Here is a 17,660-nt window from a genome sequence, read left to right on the forward strand (position 1 = left end):
CGCGAATGACGCGAATGAAGAGAGTAAACACAAAATGTTCAAGCGTCAAACTACTCGCGAATAGCGCGTTTTTGACGCCTCATTCGCGCTCTATGTGAACACACAGTAATATTCTCTGGCCCCCTCCCTGCTTACGGTGGTGATGAGATACATAGCAGATTATCATATCTAAATGGCTGGTTGTCTGCAGAATGATATAGTTTTTATAAATAACTGGAAGAGGTTTGAGGGCAGACCTGACCTGTTGAAAAGTGATGGTCTCCACCCCTCCTGGGCTGGGGCTTTTCTTTTGTCTTGAAATATAGCACATAGTCTTAATGCTAAAACTTGACTCAAGCAGTGTTGTGCAAGCACTGTCAAGCTTGTGCAGAGGCTGCAGCTTTTGCCAGAGGGGAACTGAAATACCCTGGCCAGGAATGGTTTCCCTCTTGAGGTTTTTTTCTCCTCCAATGGCGTTTTGGGTTCCTCGCCAACGTTTGCATACTGTTTTGCAATGTTTGCCTTGCAAACTGCTAGAATGTAATAGTCTAATTTAATTAACACTGCATATAGGAATATATAGTGTGTCTGATATTTGACCTGTGTTTTGACTTGCATACCCTTTTATGTTTTGCTTATAGTCAAGGTTTTCTTGAAAAGCTGGTTTGTAACAATGAACATTGTAAAAACCACTATATAAATAAAGCTGACTTGATTTGTTTTGTAACTCAGGAATTTTTTGTCAGTCGGTTAAGGAGCCAAAGCCCTGTGCGCTCTCTGAATATGCAGATCTGTCGTTGAATCCAGCCCCAGTCCAGTCTTCAGTAATTCCTCCACAAAACTGACTGCAGATGAACCACTTTTGCTGTTCTCGTGGCTCTCTGGCAGAATACGGATTAAGTTATTATCGCAATAATACCCTGTGGATGCCTGGCTGGTACCTGTTGTCACCAAGGATATGGAGGCTCCTGTTAGAGCGGCCTTGGTTAATGCCAGATCGCTGGAAAGTTTATACAGCTATCAGAGAACTGTGAAAGCCGAGAAATCTCTCTGATTTTATTTCAAATAATTGTTGTTCTTTTTAAACAATGAATTCCTAGAATCTTAATACTCCCCAATTCCGTCTATCATGTAGCATCCTCTGAGGCCTGTGAAAACATTTCTACATTTTTTTGTGGATAAGGTTGCCTCAATTAGAGCAAGCATTTCTCGCTCTGCTTTTGACCCCTCCATCTCCATAGTGTGCAGCTGTTTTTACCTATTTTGAATCGGTATCCATCACTACTCATACAAATATTGTTACACATTTGAAACCCTCAGTTTGTCCTACTGATATTGTTTCACCTTGCCTTTTTAAAGAGGTTTTGGAAACTATTGGACCAATCATCCAAGAAATGATAAATAGCAGTCTTGTTTCAGGTTTTGTACCAGTCTTTTTTAAACAAGCAGTGGTGCAGCCACTCATCAAAAAAACTGATTTGAACACATCAGTATTTTCAAACTATCGCCCTATCTCTAAACTTCCAATTGTATCGAAGATTTTAGAGCAGGCTGTTCTTCTACAGCTGCAGTCGTTTTTAGATACACATGATATTCTTGAGGGTTTTAAGACATTTCATAGCACTGAATCCGCCCTTTTGAGAGTTGTTAATGATCGTTTAATCTCAACTAAATCTGAAGATTGTGCAATTCTTATGCTTTTAGATCTCACAACTGCATTTGACCGTTGACCACAACATCCTTATTTCTCGCCTCGAGCATGACGTGGGGATTAAGGGCACTGCCTTAGAATGGTTTAGGTCATACTTGTCAGACAGAGATTTTAGAGTTAGTTTTGGTGGTTCTATTTCACCTATGTCTCTTACATGTGGAGTTCCCCAGGGTTCCATTCTCGGGCCTATTCTTATTTTCACTATGTGCTCCCCCTTGGATCATTACTAAAATGACACATCAACTTCCATTTCTATGCAGATGATTTACAAATCTACCTGCCCATCAAAAGAAATGATAATAATTCCTTAACAAGATTGGTTGACTGTTTTAATGATATTAAAGCCTGGATGGAAGTACATTTTTTTAACATTAACGAGAGTAAAACTGAAGTCAGGATTTTTAAACCCAGTGGCACCTCTGATGTCTCACAAATAGATCTGACCATTTTGCAACCGCATAGTAAGTCTGTTGTAACAAACCTGGGAGTTAAAATGGAGTGTGATTTTAAAATGGAGAAGCAGATCAACTCTGTTGTGAAAGCCAGTTTCTTTCAACTTAGGCTTCTTACTAAGCTTAAGCCATTTTTATCCTGCAAAGACTTTGTAAGGGTTATACATGCATTCATTACAACTCGACTTATTGTAATGCTCTGTATGTTGGTGCGAGCCAGGCCTCCCTATCTCGTCTACAACTGGTGCAAAATGCTGCCGCTCGTCTCGTGACTGGCGAAAGCGAGAGCATATCATTCCTGTTCTTGCCTCTCTTCACTGGCTCCCTGTTAATTTTAGGATTGATTTTAAGATTATAATTGCTTATGCACTGCTTATAATTGTGTACTGGCAACAGAGTTTTCTGGTGAATTCATGTTTATGCAATTATACTTGATGTCCTCTGCAGGTTTTCCCACCGGTTCCTGTAAAACTGGATTATTCGTTTTTTGATGGAAAGATGAATCCTGTTGGATTAGTGCCAAAAGCAGACAAACCCTGTCCTTATTACATCACCCCTATAAAAGGTAGTGTCTCGATCTTATGTACATACCTAATGAATGTTTAACTTTGAGCAGTTTATATTATTTTCTGACTTTTGACTTCTTTAAAATGTTGCAAAACACTAAACAATTTTTTTATATGTTAACAGAATTGGTTTTGTTAGACATCATCGAAAACAATTTTAGCAAATGTAAATTATTACAGTGGAGAAAACTAGTTAAAATTGAGCTTTTTTGTGTTTTATTTGCCTACTGGGATTAGGTTGTGACATGTCTCGTACATGACGCATCTGTCTCTCATAATTATTCATGACACTGTGTTTTCTTTTCCAATGAGAAGACATTTCCCCTAATTATTCATTGCACATAGTAATAGTATGTAAGCTGATGGATAAATGAAGAAAAAGCAGAACACTTACCAGGAGTTGCAAAAATACATATTCCAATAATTATATATATAAAAGTAAATTTTTATCTGAAATGCACTATATCTGTTCAATATGTGGGGGAAAGGCTTCTCCACTGAAATTGATAAATACATGCCTGTGGTTTCATGACCCTTTAAGAACCATCTACATCAAAGCCAGAACGTTCAGTTTTCTGAAAACGTAATTCAAAACAAAATGTTGATGAACTTAATCAAGTGTTGGGAAAAAACAGGAAAGCTGATAAATGTTGTTCAAACTGGAGGAAGACTTTGTCATCAAGCAATTTGATCATCAAGTTATGTGTGATTTATTAGGATGCCGTGCCTCAAATCATTATGGTTGCTTTATTGAGTGATTTTGTCAGTCTTAAATTTAACATATGCAGAATATGCACAATAAGTGATATTTCATCAGATAAATGGTAAGTGTTAAGTGGCGCAGGCAGAAATTCTTTTTTAGACTGGCCTGGGGAAAAGGGAGCGGACACCTTGACTGTCTCGGCTATTTATTTTTAATCGTCTTTTTTTAAATAAACTGCGGCAAACAACAACAACAAACTACCACGTCTCGGTCGCAAACACGTTTTTAACAAGTATTGCATTTATATTAATACATTTATTATTGATTTACCTAAACACCTCAATTCAAATTTTCAGTAAAGCGAAAAAGCCACTTAATTAAGTACATTTATTTAAAATCAACACCAAAATAAAATGTTAACCAAATCTTTAATTCACACCTGAAAAAACGAAAATAGCGCTTATTTAATCAATTTGTTTATTTATTAACGCTCAAGTGAAACATTTGGAGCGCATAGATGACAAAGAGTTTTGAGGGCAGACCTGACCTGTTGAAAAGTGATGGTCTCCACCCCTCCTGGGCTGGAGCTTTTCTTCTGTCTAGAAATATAGCACATAGTCTTAATGCTAAAACTTGACTCACTGGGGCCCAGGTCAGGGAGCAGACAGAATGGCATAACCAACGGTCTGCTTGCCGTCTCACGTCACAGAATACACAAAATGCACAACATGAGATAATCCATCATAAAATAGAGACTGTGTCTGTCCCCCGGATTAGCAAAGATAAAATAATGTGTAAACCTCTCAAAGGTAATTTAATTAACGTTAAACTAACTAAACATGAACATAATACAGATAATCAACTGTTACGACTCTGATTGCTAAATATAAGATCTCTCTCTAATAAAGCACTTTTTGTTAACAATATGATAACAGATCATAAAATAGACATGCTCTGTCTGACAGAAACATGGCTAAAGCCAGATGATTATATTGCTTTAAATGAGTCTGTCCCCCAAGATTATTATTATAAACATGAGCTTCGCCTTAAAGGCAGAGGGCAAGGTGTTGCTGCACTTTACAATAACATTTACATTTGGCAGACGCTTTTACCCAAAGCGACTTACATTGCATTGTCCTATACATTTATACATAGGTATGTGCAATCCCCTGGGATCGAACCCACAACCTTGAAATGCTCTTACCACTGAGCTACTGAGCTGTATATACACTTAATACTAAGGATAAAACATCTTTCAAATTTATTCTGGCTATTGTATATAGGCCTTCAGGGCACCACACAGATTTTTTTAAAGAATATGGTGGGTTCTTATCAGAACTAGTACTGGCTGCAGACAGAGTCCTTGTTGTTGGTGACTTTAACATTCATGTAGATAATGATACAGATGCTTTAGGAATGGCTTTTAAAGACACTTTTAACTCCATGGCGTTAGACAACATATGTCAGGACCCACTCACCTTTGTAATCATACTTTAGATTTAATATTGTCTTACGGTATAAACGTGGACGACGACGTTTAAATACTTTCAGCAGAGCGAAGACATTTCAGATCATTATCTGGTATCATACTTGCTTCACTGGCCTATGGCTGCAAATCAAACTCCTTGTTACAAATATGGTAGAACAATAACTTTAATTACCAAAGGTGCGTTTCTTGATTACCTGCCTGAGTTGTCTCAAATCTCTAGCATGACTTTGATGATTTTTGACTTTACCATTGAAAATTTTAACCTTCTCGGAAATGCTAGACACAGTTGCTCCTCTTCGCTTAAAGAAGATAATAAATAACAGCCCGACACTGTGGATTAATGAACACACTCAGGCTCAGAAAGCTGCACTTAGAATTAAATTAGAGGTTGTTCTAACAGCATGGAAGGATAGTATTCGAAAATACAGGAAAGCCCTAAAAACATCTAGATCCGCCTACCTTTCATCACTAATAGAAGAAAACCAGCACAGCCCTAGGTTTTTATTTAACACAGTGGCTAAATTAACCTTCTAATTCTGTATACCAGCATAGCAGTGATTAATTTATGAAGTACTTAACAAATAAAATCCAAGATATTAGAGAAAAAATTATAACTATGCAACCAGAAGTGAAACCCACTGAACAAACAACTAACTTTGATCGGAGTTACAAATGAGCTGCTTTTGGCGTCTGACCGAAGTTTTATCTCCTTATTGGTGCTGCTAGATCTTAGTGCTTAGTCCACACATTCAGAGGCTGCAGCAGGGCGTCACGTGATTGCTGTTGTATGCATACACGTCGTCACAGGTTAGCGCATGGCCGCACGCATGTTCAACACCGGTTAACGAATGTGGTTATGCTAAACATTTGACAGAAAGAGACAACATGCAGACACCCAGAGCCTCGCAATCTACTTCAGATGACTTAGTTGCTAAACGTGGCTCAACCTCACTTGCATCGAAGTGGTTCGGTTTTGAGAAAACTGATGTTGCGCAAAAGACGGCACTCTGCAAAGTGTGTAGGAAACATGTTGCTGTTAAAAGCAGCTCGACGACCAACCATAGTAAGGAATACCAAGAGTATGAAAAGTTCAGAGACTCTGCTGCCCGAGAAAAGCCGACATCGGCTAAGGTACCTGCTGCACAACATACGCAGCAAACTTTAGCGGAGTCGTTTAGCGGAAATGTGCCTTACGATAAGAAAAGCAACAGTGGCAAGACATTACAAATGCTATCACAAAGTTTAAACAAATGCTAAAACAATCACCAAGCAAAATAAATGCTGCCGATTCAGTAGGTAGGGAAAGTGCCAAGTCGAAATTATTTCAGCTCAACTGCCCTCCCCAACTTCTATCATATATTATAATTTCATCTTGCTTGTATGCTGTACAATTTACAGTACAGCAGAGGTGTACAACTGAATGTTTACTCAGAGTTCGATGTTCGTAAACTTATTCAATTAGTATTTTGTATGTCTTTGAATTGTTTTACTTGAATACTTACTTGTTAAAGAAAATAAATAAGCACTGTTTTCATTCAACATGGTGCCCATTATTATCATCAGTGATTAAGTAACTCAGACTTTTAAAAACACATTTTTAATGGATATCGTCTAATTATCGTTATCGTTAAAATCGCCAAAAATATCTAGATATAATTTTTTGTCCATATCGCCCACCCCTAGAGCGTAGTGCATGTGAAGGACTGTAATACGAGAGAAGTTCACTCAAGTAGTGAGGAGCTAAACCATGTAGGACTTTATAGGCAATAAGCAAGATTTTAAAGTTAAAGCGATGCTTTATAGGTAACCAGTGCAAGGTTGACAGAACCGGGCTAATATTCTCATACTTTGTACGTGTAAGAACTCGAGCCGCCGCATTATGTAGTAAGTGTGATGGTTTGATGATGTATGCACACTTCTGTAGGAAAGCACAGTCTGGTAAAATAACTTGCTGTACTGTGGGAAGTGCGTTTGTGTCTGTGGGGGTGGTTGCGTTTGCGCAGACTACAAAGGCTCAAGCATCACGGTTCGCTTCTGCTGCAATCAACATATCAAAGCCTTTTAAGAACCAAAGTGGTCTATTCTATGCCATTGATATGAATTAAGCTAAATCTATTTGAGCGCTCAAACGTATGCTCTACCAATTTTTGTTTGTTTTGACCAACTGTGATCTCATTTAGTATGTGTTGTGTACAGTGAGAGTAAGGGGCAAATTCTTTTTCAGAGTTTTTTTTATTGTATATTTGTCACATTTAAATGATTCATGTTAGACAAAGATAACCAGAGTAAATGCAAAAATGCATTTACAAAATGCAATTTTTAAATTATTTTTTTCATTAATTGAAGCAAAAAAAGCTATCCAAGCTCCCCCACTGTTAAATCATGAATGAATTGTGAATGAGAGAGAGAGAGAGAGAGAGAGAGAGAGAGAGAGCTTTACTTACAGTTCATTACTATTGCCCTTATTCATAACCTTATTGGTGTTAAGTCACTTCGAGTATTATATTCTTATTAAACATCAACATAAGAACCAATGAACAGTGATTTTTATGTAAAAAAAAGATCTGCTCCACAGATAATCTTGTTAATTATTAATTTGAGTCTGCTGATATCTTTTAACCTTTTTTGTCTCTAGTCATTGTTCATATGGAGGGGAGTGGAAAATGGCCCAGCAACCATTTGGCAATACATCACATTAAAGCAGCCTTTCATGTCTGCTTAGGAGAGCTGCTTAACAAGCACCACAAATACATATATCATGCTACACCCACCTACCTGGATGTGTGGAAGGTAGTTTATTTTTATTTTAATATGCAAACTTTCAGCCATTTGTCCAAATTGCCATATTTAGGATTGTAATTTATTATTGTGCCTTTGTTTTGTGTTTTCTGTACATGTCTACTCAGGATGGTCTAGCCTTCCGCATCCATGTGGCATATCACAGGGAACCACAAATCTTGAGGGAAGCTCTGACCCCAGAGGGAATGCTGATCTATAGGGACAACCCTGAGGCCCAGTCCCTGGAACTGGAAACACAACATAAACCTTACCTAACAAGCACCCTGCATGGGTAAAGCCCACTTATGCAAAACACCAATGTAACAAGGTCAATAAAAGGAAGGAGGCGGGAACCGGCGAACATAAAACAACTTTTAATTAATAAATAAAAACGTAAATAGACAGCCGGCAGTCACCATGAGAGACACACAAACCGGACATAAATTCCAGGCCTGGTCCTCTCTAACTGACGGTCCGGTTCCTCTTATGCTCCCAATCTCCTCCGTGATACGAGACCGGTGCGCGTACAGCTGACGCTCGTTATCACTCACACCGGCCTCGAATCCCTTCCCACCTACCTCACTACAACCAATATGCTGTTTCGTTACGTTTAGTGCCACTTATCACTGTTCTTAATAAAGCGCGTTCTGTAAATGTATCATTTTAGTGTTAAGCAATAAGTCTACGAATTTGGTGTATTTCAGGCTGCAGCAGCAGCATGCATGTTTTGGTACAGTATCTCGTCTGTCTAAACGCTGGTTGGCATCTCAGTTCTTGTTGGAAGACATCCAAGAGGAACCAGCTGACCTGCTGGTGGCTTCCCTGTTCCTACATTCTGCTCCCTTCGATCCACCAAGGTAACATCTCTTATTGTAGCTGTATTTTCTGAATGTAGTTGTTAGGTAATTTGATAATTTTATTTAGAAGTATTACTTTTCCATCTTTCTTCCCATCTACATTTTATCTTGTCCCCGGTCAACCTCATTATAGTCATTGTTTAATTAGACGTTGCAATAACTGTGCAACTTGAGGCATCAACTTGAAATCTGCGCTGTCTACAGTTGACAGTAGACAGTTGTTATGTATTCTCAAGCACCAGTTATTAATGCTTTTCCATTTTCAGCTCTCCTCAGGTGGGGTTCCTTCGCTTCCTCTATGTGCTTTCCACTTTTGACTGGCGAAACAATCCACTGATAGTCAACCTAAATCAGAAACTTACAGGTGGGTTTTATCTTGGGTATTTTATGAACCTATTTAAGAATAAATGTCATGTAGTTCTTTACTGTGCAGTATGAAATGGGTTGTTTTTAATGCTGATTGTTTAGTGGCAATTGTGTTATGATAAATCACAGCTTTTTCAGTGACTGCATCTTCTATTCGTCGGATGATAAAAGTTTTTAGTTTTAAATGTTTAAGGGATAGTTCAGAAGCAAAACAAAATCACACCATGTTGTACTCTCCCTTGTGACATCCTAGGTGTACAGGTGCGGGTCATATCATTAGAATATCATAGAAAAGTTGATTTCACTAATTCCACTGAAAAAGTTAAACTTGTATATTATATTCATTCCATTGCACACAGACTGATTTATTTCAAATGTTTATTTATTTTAATTTTGATGATTATAACTGACAACTAAGGAAAATCCCAAATTCAGTATCTCAGAAAATGTTAATATTACCTAAGACAAATACAAAGCATGAAGTGCTCTAAAACTTCCTGGTATACGGCTGCATTGACCTTGGACCTCAGAAAACACAGTGGACCAACACCAGCAGATGATATGGCACCCCAAACCATCACTGACTGTGGAAACTTTACACTGGACCTCAAGCAACGTGGATTGTGTGCCTCTCCACTCTTCCTTGAGATTGTCCAAAGTTCTGGTGACAACGCAGCATTTTTTTTTGTTTTATGGAAGGTCATGTATACCTAGGATGCATTGAAGGTAGGTACAACATGGTGTAATTTAGTTTTGCCCCTGACGTATCCCTTTAAGGACACAACTGTTTTATTATAACTGCTTTAGAAAACATGACAATTGAGGTTGTGCAATATTGTGAAAATCCAGTTGTTCACCCCATTCTTTCATATTTTACTCACCTTCATGCCAGCCTGGGTGTATGTGACGACTTTTCTTCAGCCAATTACAATTTGAAAAATTACATAAAATCCTGGCTGTTTCCAGCTTTGTAATGGCATTGGATAGAGCCCCATTTTTAAATCTCATTTTTAAATGCATCATAACAGCAATCCATACGACTCTTTTGGGTTATTGCATTTCTTCCCGAGTGAAACAATATGTTTTTGAGAGACGTTATTTGAAGTACAGTTAGAGAGCGAGAGAACACGAAGCAAAGTGGAAGAGAGAAGGGGATGGGATCGGACCAAAAACTCTGGTCGGTCGAAGCGCAACTGCGCCTAATGTCAGAGCACTGCCCACTAGGCCATCGCCTCCTAAAATGTTAATTATTTTTATGTAAAATATGTAAGAATTAAAATTTTGGGCTGAACTATTGCTTTCATTTTTGAATATCAGTGACAAGACTAAATATAGCTGGAAGCAGGAATCTCGGGCAATCATAAATGTATGATTGTACTTGGCAAGTCAGTTTGATTATTTGTTGAGGAACAAGCATTTTTCACGTTAATAAAAAAGGACCCTGTTATGGTCACAAATGAAAAAGTTTAACATGTTTTTGATTGTTATTGATCTAGAGACTGTGGTGGGCATTTTGAAATTGCTTAACCTAGGACTAGTTCGCAAAAGTAGATTTTTAACATTATCACTAGGGCTGTCAAAAGATAAAAAAAATTGATCTAATTAATCATAATGTTTCTTGAATTAATTTAGATTAATCACAATCCTAAATATGACTGAAAATTTCACATTTTCTGTGTACTGTTCTCAGAACAGAAAGATAAATGACAAGCGCATATTACATTTGTCATCTTTTTTATTAATGACAAATCCAAAAAATAATTTTAATTCTAAACAATTTTGGCAATTTAACCATTGCTCTTAGCAAATACAGGATAGATTAATGGAACGTTTTTCTTTATGAACAAACAACTTGACTTTCACACATCTGCATGTGGCTCTTTTATCTGTTATTTATTCATCTTTTAGCCAGTTGCTAAGGCAAACTAACTGGTTAACATTTTCTGAATGTAAAGTGGACCGTTTCTTCTGAACAATATGGCCCGCGACTGAGGAGTCGTTCGCATGGAACCGTGGATGCAGGAGTCGCTAGATATTTGCTGGCAATCCGGGCCAGCTTGTCATGTGCTCCTGAATGAGCAGCCCACCACTGCATGGGGCAGTCCTCCATACTTATGCTTGGCTCTGCTCTGTACCTGTGTATCTTTCTATCAGGTTGTACCTCTTAATCTGATTCTGAATCTGAGCCCATCTGTTGAAGGTGAGTTTTCTTCCTCGGTGGTCCATCTTGAGAAGTCAGCAGAGACCTTCTGGGTGATTGTTCATAAAGCATGCCTCCAAGTGAGGTCCACACCTCTTCCCTTTCACTCTTGGGCAGACTCTTCAAGTTTTTGAAACGTGGATCCAGCGCTGTTGCAAGCTTGAGCCATGCATTGTTAGTATTTTCTTGGCGGGAGGCTAGTTCTTCCATGAAGATTGTCTTAAATCTCCCCTCAAATGCACGGTCTTCTTCAGAGACCTTCATCACTTGACGCAGGTGGCAGAGGGCAGGCAGTACCACTGAGCAGGAGATATAGGCCTCTCCACCCAGAATCTCAGTTACATACCTGCAGTAGAATAAAACGTGCACACACACGCACATGCACACAAACACACACACACACACACAAGGTATTTGAACACTAGTTGGTATGCTGGCAAATAGTTAAATATTAAATTTGAGCTAGATCAGTTCAATAAAATTTTTCAATTTGCACATTATATGTGCATTCCTTATCTGCAGGGCTCTAGGAGAGTGCTCAGTCTCTGCAGTTTGTCCCATTCGGGTGGCTTTAGCATAACCAGTTTGTGGTTTTGTTGGTCCAGTGTTGCTTTTAGTGCTGCTTGATTGCGGTTCAGGCGCTTGATCATTTCCACCGTGGAATTCCACCGCATTGGCACGTCTTGGATCAGTGGCTCCTGCTGCTGTCCCAGGGCCGCTTGCTGTGCTTTAAGCTCCGTGGTGTTTGCTGCGCTGTGTCTGAAGTGACCGACAATTTTGCGACACTTGGCCAACACATTCGCAAATCCACTATTAGAGAGGCTCACGTTGATGCTTCTCTGTAGCATGTGAGCGATGCAGGGCATGTGCTCATATGGCAGAAGTTTAGCCGCAGCGGTCATATTTCGTGCACTGTCAGTCCCTATAGTTGTGATTTTTTTTTTTTCTTCAATTTTCCACTTGTGTGCCATGGTTTGAAACTGTTGAGCATGGTTTGTGTCTGTCAGCTTATCTGACGTAGACTTACTTAATGCCCGGCGTTCGTTGAGGGTGGTCTGACGCATGCCAGGCTTAACATCTGAAGTTGAAGCCCCAACAAATGAATGCTTGGCGTTAAGATGATACTTAAGGCTCGAGGTGCTTCGGTGAAACGAAAAGTCCTTCCTGCAGTGTGAAAAACCACAACATGTTTGTTTACAGTTCCATCTTTGTTCTTTTTATACTCGAAGTGTCCAACCAGAGGGCCAACGGGTTCTTCGGACACCTCCATCTCCCCCGTGTCAGCCATGCTGTTTACGCGACGAGAAATTAACGCAGCGGGGGTTGAATTGTGGGTAAAACATGGCGAGAATGCGTTAATGCGTTAAAAAAATGTTCGCCGTTAATTATAGAAATGAATCATCTTGCGTAAATTTTGACAGCCCTAATTATCACCGATTACTCATGAACCGTTCGATTTACATTAATGGTTCAAGAGGCAAAGTTGTTCAGAATTTAGAGAGCTGTCATATGATATTAATAGTTTGTGTAAATGTCACATGATACACAATTGATTAGGCAACCAACAGACGTGTGAATTTTGCCATTGGTACAGTTATAGTGCCACCTAGTATCCAAACGCCACGGTATTTTGTACGTAACCTCTGAGTGATGGTCTACACATATATTCCAAGCCCCATGATGATATCTCAAATAGTGCTAGAGTAATGGCCATTTTAATGTGATAGGCTCTGCCCATTTAAAATTTTGGCTCCCCTAAGCGATCGTGAAAGGAAATTTCTACTTTTTTTCGATAACCATTTACATTCACACACCACAGAAGTCATTGGGCATGGGTTTGGTTCCGAACGGTCGAAAAACATAGGACTAGTTCACGAAAGTAGGTTTTTGACGTCATCGCTGATAACTCAAAAACTGTTTGATCAGCATAAATGGTTCAAGAGGTGAAGTTGTTCAAAATGAGTTTGTGTATATGTCAAATGTCACATGATTCACAATTGTTTAGTCACATGATTCACAATTGTTTAGTCACTCCGAAAGCGTTATTCCGCCCCCCCGGTGGCCGAATGAGTTCAGATTTCTTGCATACCTTCAGGACCGCAACGTTAATGGGGCGTCGCAGTGATTATGTTTATATTTTTTTATATATCGAATAAATTATTAACTCTTATTGTTCTGCATAGTTTGAAGAGAACCATTTTTAAATCTTTATCCCGGATATATATATTTGAACATATATTAAATATTTTTTAATCAGGAAAGGGGGTGGGGGGGGTAAAGGCGTTTTTTGGGAGGGTCCCCTGGCGCCGCCGGTGCATACAGACCTAACAAAACGATGCGATGTGACATATTTTTTTCATGTGGCATTTGGCATAAAGCCTATTACATACTGCTTGATTATTTTGTTCTAGATGCTGACTATGCAGAGATAAAGAATGACTTTGTGGTCTCTAGAGAATCGCTTCCTGCCATGTTCATTGCTACACCCAATGACAAGACGGTGTCTGTTTGGACTAAAGAAGCTCCTTCAGTGCAGGTTTGTGGATTGTTCACTTTCATTTTTGAATGTGGTTCCGTTTTGAAGTGCTTATTTTCAATGCACGTTATTATAAAACAGCTTCACAGGAAACATCCTAAAATGATAGTAAAGTGATGCATGAGGGTTCTTAAACACATGATTTCATTTTTTTAATTTGTCACTGTATCTGCATATTAACAGTATAAAACGTTCTAACCTACCGTTTAGGGTCATTGACTCATTTATATTTGTCCACTACTAATCGGTCTCCTACGACCTCATATGTTGTATGACTTATCGCTTATTGCTCCCTGAATTCTTTGCAAGTCGCTTTGGATTAAAGCGTCTGCTAAATGACAATAGCTTTACATTAAAATGTAAAGCTATTAAGTTATTAAATAATCAGCAGGATAGTGTGCTAGCAAACCAACGTTTGGAAAAGTGTTGTGGAATTTTCTTATTCCTTAATCTAGATGAGTCAACTTTGATAAACGCAATACACAGAGAAAAAATTGAAGTACTTTGCAAAGTATTTTATTGTCGTTTAATCTGCATCATAAGCAATGAGCATGCTGCAGAGAAAAGGCGCTCTTTCCTCCTGCACACAGAGTATATATATGACTAAAACGTGACACCCCAACACTTTGCTCCCTAGCAAGAATCCCGAGCTGGTTTACGAGAAGTGATGCCTGTTATTCCATACAGAACATCTTGGCTCCTGCTCGAGGGTAAAGGCAGAGTGGTATGATGTGCATAGAGAAAAACATAACATTCCGAAAACATAGACATATCATGAAGCAAGATTAGAAAATTTCCATTACAACAGGACGAGTGGAATCAGGTGTTCTATATAGTGGGACATCTAAAACATGATTGCAGGGGGACCCGAGGACCAGGGTTGGGAACCACTGCTGTAAGGGCACAAAGGGAGATACATGTGGTCATGTCTGATTTAGAGTTTTTGAAAATCTAATTTAAATGAAAGTACTATAAATACAACAACATTTCTAAAGTTTTAATCAAATTAAAGGCAGAATTGCTGATTTGGCAAGAAGCTAACTTAAGCCTGCTAGCACATAAATCATGATCCCACCCTCCATGTGAATCTCTGTACAAAGCCACGCCTCCTCCAAAACATGAACAAGCCAGAAGCTCTTCTATCAATTCCATTCAAATCATGTCTCCTTCACCAGTAAGAACATGTCACAATACAAAATAGTTAATGTTGCTACAATAGCGAAAACAGCAGCTTAGATGCAGCATAGTTCCAGTTAGATGCTGGGTAACGATGCCGTTGAGCTAATACATAAAGGTCCACAAACTAAGCAACATAATCAAACCCAACAAGATCTAATCATGCCATGTCCAGAATTTACCATGGCATCATCTTTGAAACCCTTGACTCCCGTAGCAGCTCCCAGCGTGGAAAGCAACACAGATTATAATCATATCTGCCAACACTTGCAATGATTGGGCGAAAGTTTTTTGGTCCTAGGCCTTTCACAGACGATATATAATTATAAAAACATAATTGGACCACTTTACTCATTGATTGCTTTCAGGATAGAAAGAGATTTCCAACCAGCATGAAAATAATGTTTCTGGACAGCATCACCTATTCTGCCTTTTAGAAGTACAGTATGGCAAAAAAGTATTTAGTCAGCCACCAATTGTGCAAGTTCTCCCACTTAAAAAGATGAGAGAGGCCTGTCATTTTTCATCACAGGTACACTTCAACTTTGAGAGACAGAATAAGAAAGAAAATCCAGATAACCACATTGCCTGATTTCTTTGAGAATTTATTTGCAAATTATGGTGGAAAATAAGTATTTGGTCACCTACAAAAAAGCAAGATTTCTGGCTCTCACAGACCTGTAACCTCCACTTGTTATCAGTATAAAAGACACCTGTCCACAATCTCAAACAGTCAGACTCCAAACTCCACTATGGCCAAGACCAAAGAGCTGTCAAACGACATTAGAAACAAAATTTTAGACCTGCACCAGTCTTGGAAGACTGAATGTGGTGTGAAAAAATCAACTGTGGGCGCAATTGTTAGAAAATGGAAGACATACAAGACCACTGATAATCTCCCTCGTTCTGGGACTCTACGCAAGATCTCAGCCTGTGGGATCAAAATGATCACAAGAACGGTGAGCAAAAATCCCAAAACCACACAGGGGAAGTTAGTGAATGACCTGCAGAGAGTTGGGACCAAAGTAACAAAGGCTACCATCAGTAACGCACTACGCCGCCAGGGACTCAAATCCTGCAGTGCCAGACGTGTCCCCCTTCTTAAGCCAGTTAATGTCCGGGCCCGTCTGAAGTTTGCTATAGAGCATTTGGATGATCCAGAAGAGGATTGGGAGAATGTCATGTGGTCAAATGTAAAATCTCATCTTGTGGTGTTTGGAGGAGAAAGAATGCTGAGTTGCATCCAAAGAACACCATACCTACTGTGAAGCATGGGGGTGGAAACATCATGCTTTGGGGCTGTTTTTCTGCAAAGGGACCAGGACGACTGATCCGTGTAAAGGAAAGAATGAATGGGGCCATGTATCGTGCGATTTTAAGTAAAAACCTCCTTCCATCAGCAAGGGGATTAAAGATGAAACGTGGCTGGGTCTTTCAGCATGACAATGATCCCAAATACACCGCTCGGGCAACGTAGGACTAGCCGACGGTGGTTAGTTAGCTGTGGCCTGGTGGTTAGAGAGTTGGGCTTGTGATCAGAAGGTTGCCGGTTCGAATCTCAGTGCCAGAAGGTCATGACTGAAGTGCCCTTGAGCAAGGCACCCCTGATTGCTCTGCAGTAATGTGCCACTGGAAAAAAAAACACTTGTAAGTCGCTTTGGATAAAAGCGTCTGCCAAATGAATAAATGTAAATGCAACAGCCCCAAAACATCAATGCTCTAAAGGAGATCTGCATGGAGGAATGGGCCAAATTACCAGCATCAGTGTGTAAAAACCTTGTGGAGACTTACAGAAAACGTTTGACCTCTGTCATTGTCAACAAAGGGTATATAACAGTATTGTGATGAACTTTTTTTATTGACCAAATACTTATTTTCCACCATATTTTGCAAATACATTCTTTAAAAATCAGACAATGTGGTTTTCTGGATTTGTTTTCTCATTCTGTCTCTCATAGTTGAAATATACCTATGATGAAAATTACAGGCCTGTCTCATCTTTTTAAGTGGGAGAACTTGCACAATTGGTGGCTGACTAAATACTTTTTTGCCCCACTGTAACTTTAAGGTTTCTTGGCTGTCGCTCAGCAGATTAGAGCTTTAGCAACCTTCACAGATTTTCTATACGAGTAGGGTCTAGACTGGCTAGGACATTTTATGTGCTTCTCCTTAAGCCACTCTTTGGTTGTCTTGGCAATATGTTTTGGGTCTTTGTCATGTTAAAGGTACATCCACGACCCATCTTCTGTGATCTATTTAAGGGCAGGATGTTCTTGCCACATATTTAACAGTACATTGGCACGTCCCTCAACCACTCAATACAGTGAAGTCATCCTGTACCCGAGCAGAGAAAAAGCCCTTAAGCATAATGTTTCCATTATTGTGTTTCTCTGTAGGGATGGTGTTCTTGGGGCCATAGTCAACATTTCTCTCCCTCCAAAAACAGGAGTCAATTTTCTTCCTGTTTAACCACAGCACTTTCTCCAAAGCCTTTTCTGAATCATTTTGATTTTCATTGTCAAACTTCAGACAAGCCAGGCGGGCCTTCTTGGGCAGGAGGACCTTGCGGGGCTTCAGGATTTCAATAAATTATGGCATAGCGTGTTACCAATGGTTTGCTTGCTAACTGTGGTCCTAAACTGTCTTGAACTCATTAACAAGCTTCTTCCGTGTGTAGTTCTGGGTTGATCTTTAACCTTTCTCATGATCATCTTTACCCCATTGGGGAAATCTTGCAGGGAGCTCCAGACCAAGGACAATTGATGGTTATTTAGTATTTCTTCTATTTCTAAATAATAATAAATAACCGCACAAATAACAGTTGTCTCCCTCTAACCAAACTTCTGT

The 17,660-nt window shown here is 39.3% G+C and overlaps 1 protein-coding gene across 2 annotated transcripts in view; it reads left to right on the plus strand.

Annotated features, from left to right (window-relative positions):
- nol6 (nucleolar protein 6 (RNA-associated)) overlaps window positions 1–17,660 on the plus strand; it is a 76,136-nt gene that overhangs the window by 45,661 nt on the left and 12,815 nt on the right. For both annotated transcript variants that reach the window (XM_079447909.1, XM_079447910.1), the window contains 6 exons: window positions 2,590–2,707; window positions 7,536–7,690; window positions 7,807–7,970; window positions 8,383–8,535; window positions 8,802–8,899; window positions 13,513–13,637. In XM_079447909.1, the coding sequence (XP_079304035.1) occupies window positions 2,590–2,707; window positions 7,536–7,690; window positions 7,807–7,970; window positions 8,383–8,535; window positions 8,802–8,899; window positions 13,513–13,637 (813 nt within the window). The remainder of the gene's footprint in view (window positions 1–2,589; window positions 2,708–7,535; window positions 7,691–7,806; window positions 7,971–8,382; window positions 8,536–8,801; window positions 8,900–13,512; window positions 13,638–17,660) is intronic.

Source organism: Barbatula barbatula, assembly GCF_947034865.1.
Source record: "Barbatula barbatula genome assembly, chromosome: 2".
Classification (NCBI taxonomy): domain Eukaryota; kingdom Metazoa; phylum Chordata; class Actinopteri; order Cypriniformes; family Nemacheilidae; genus Barbatula; species Barbatula barbatula.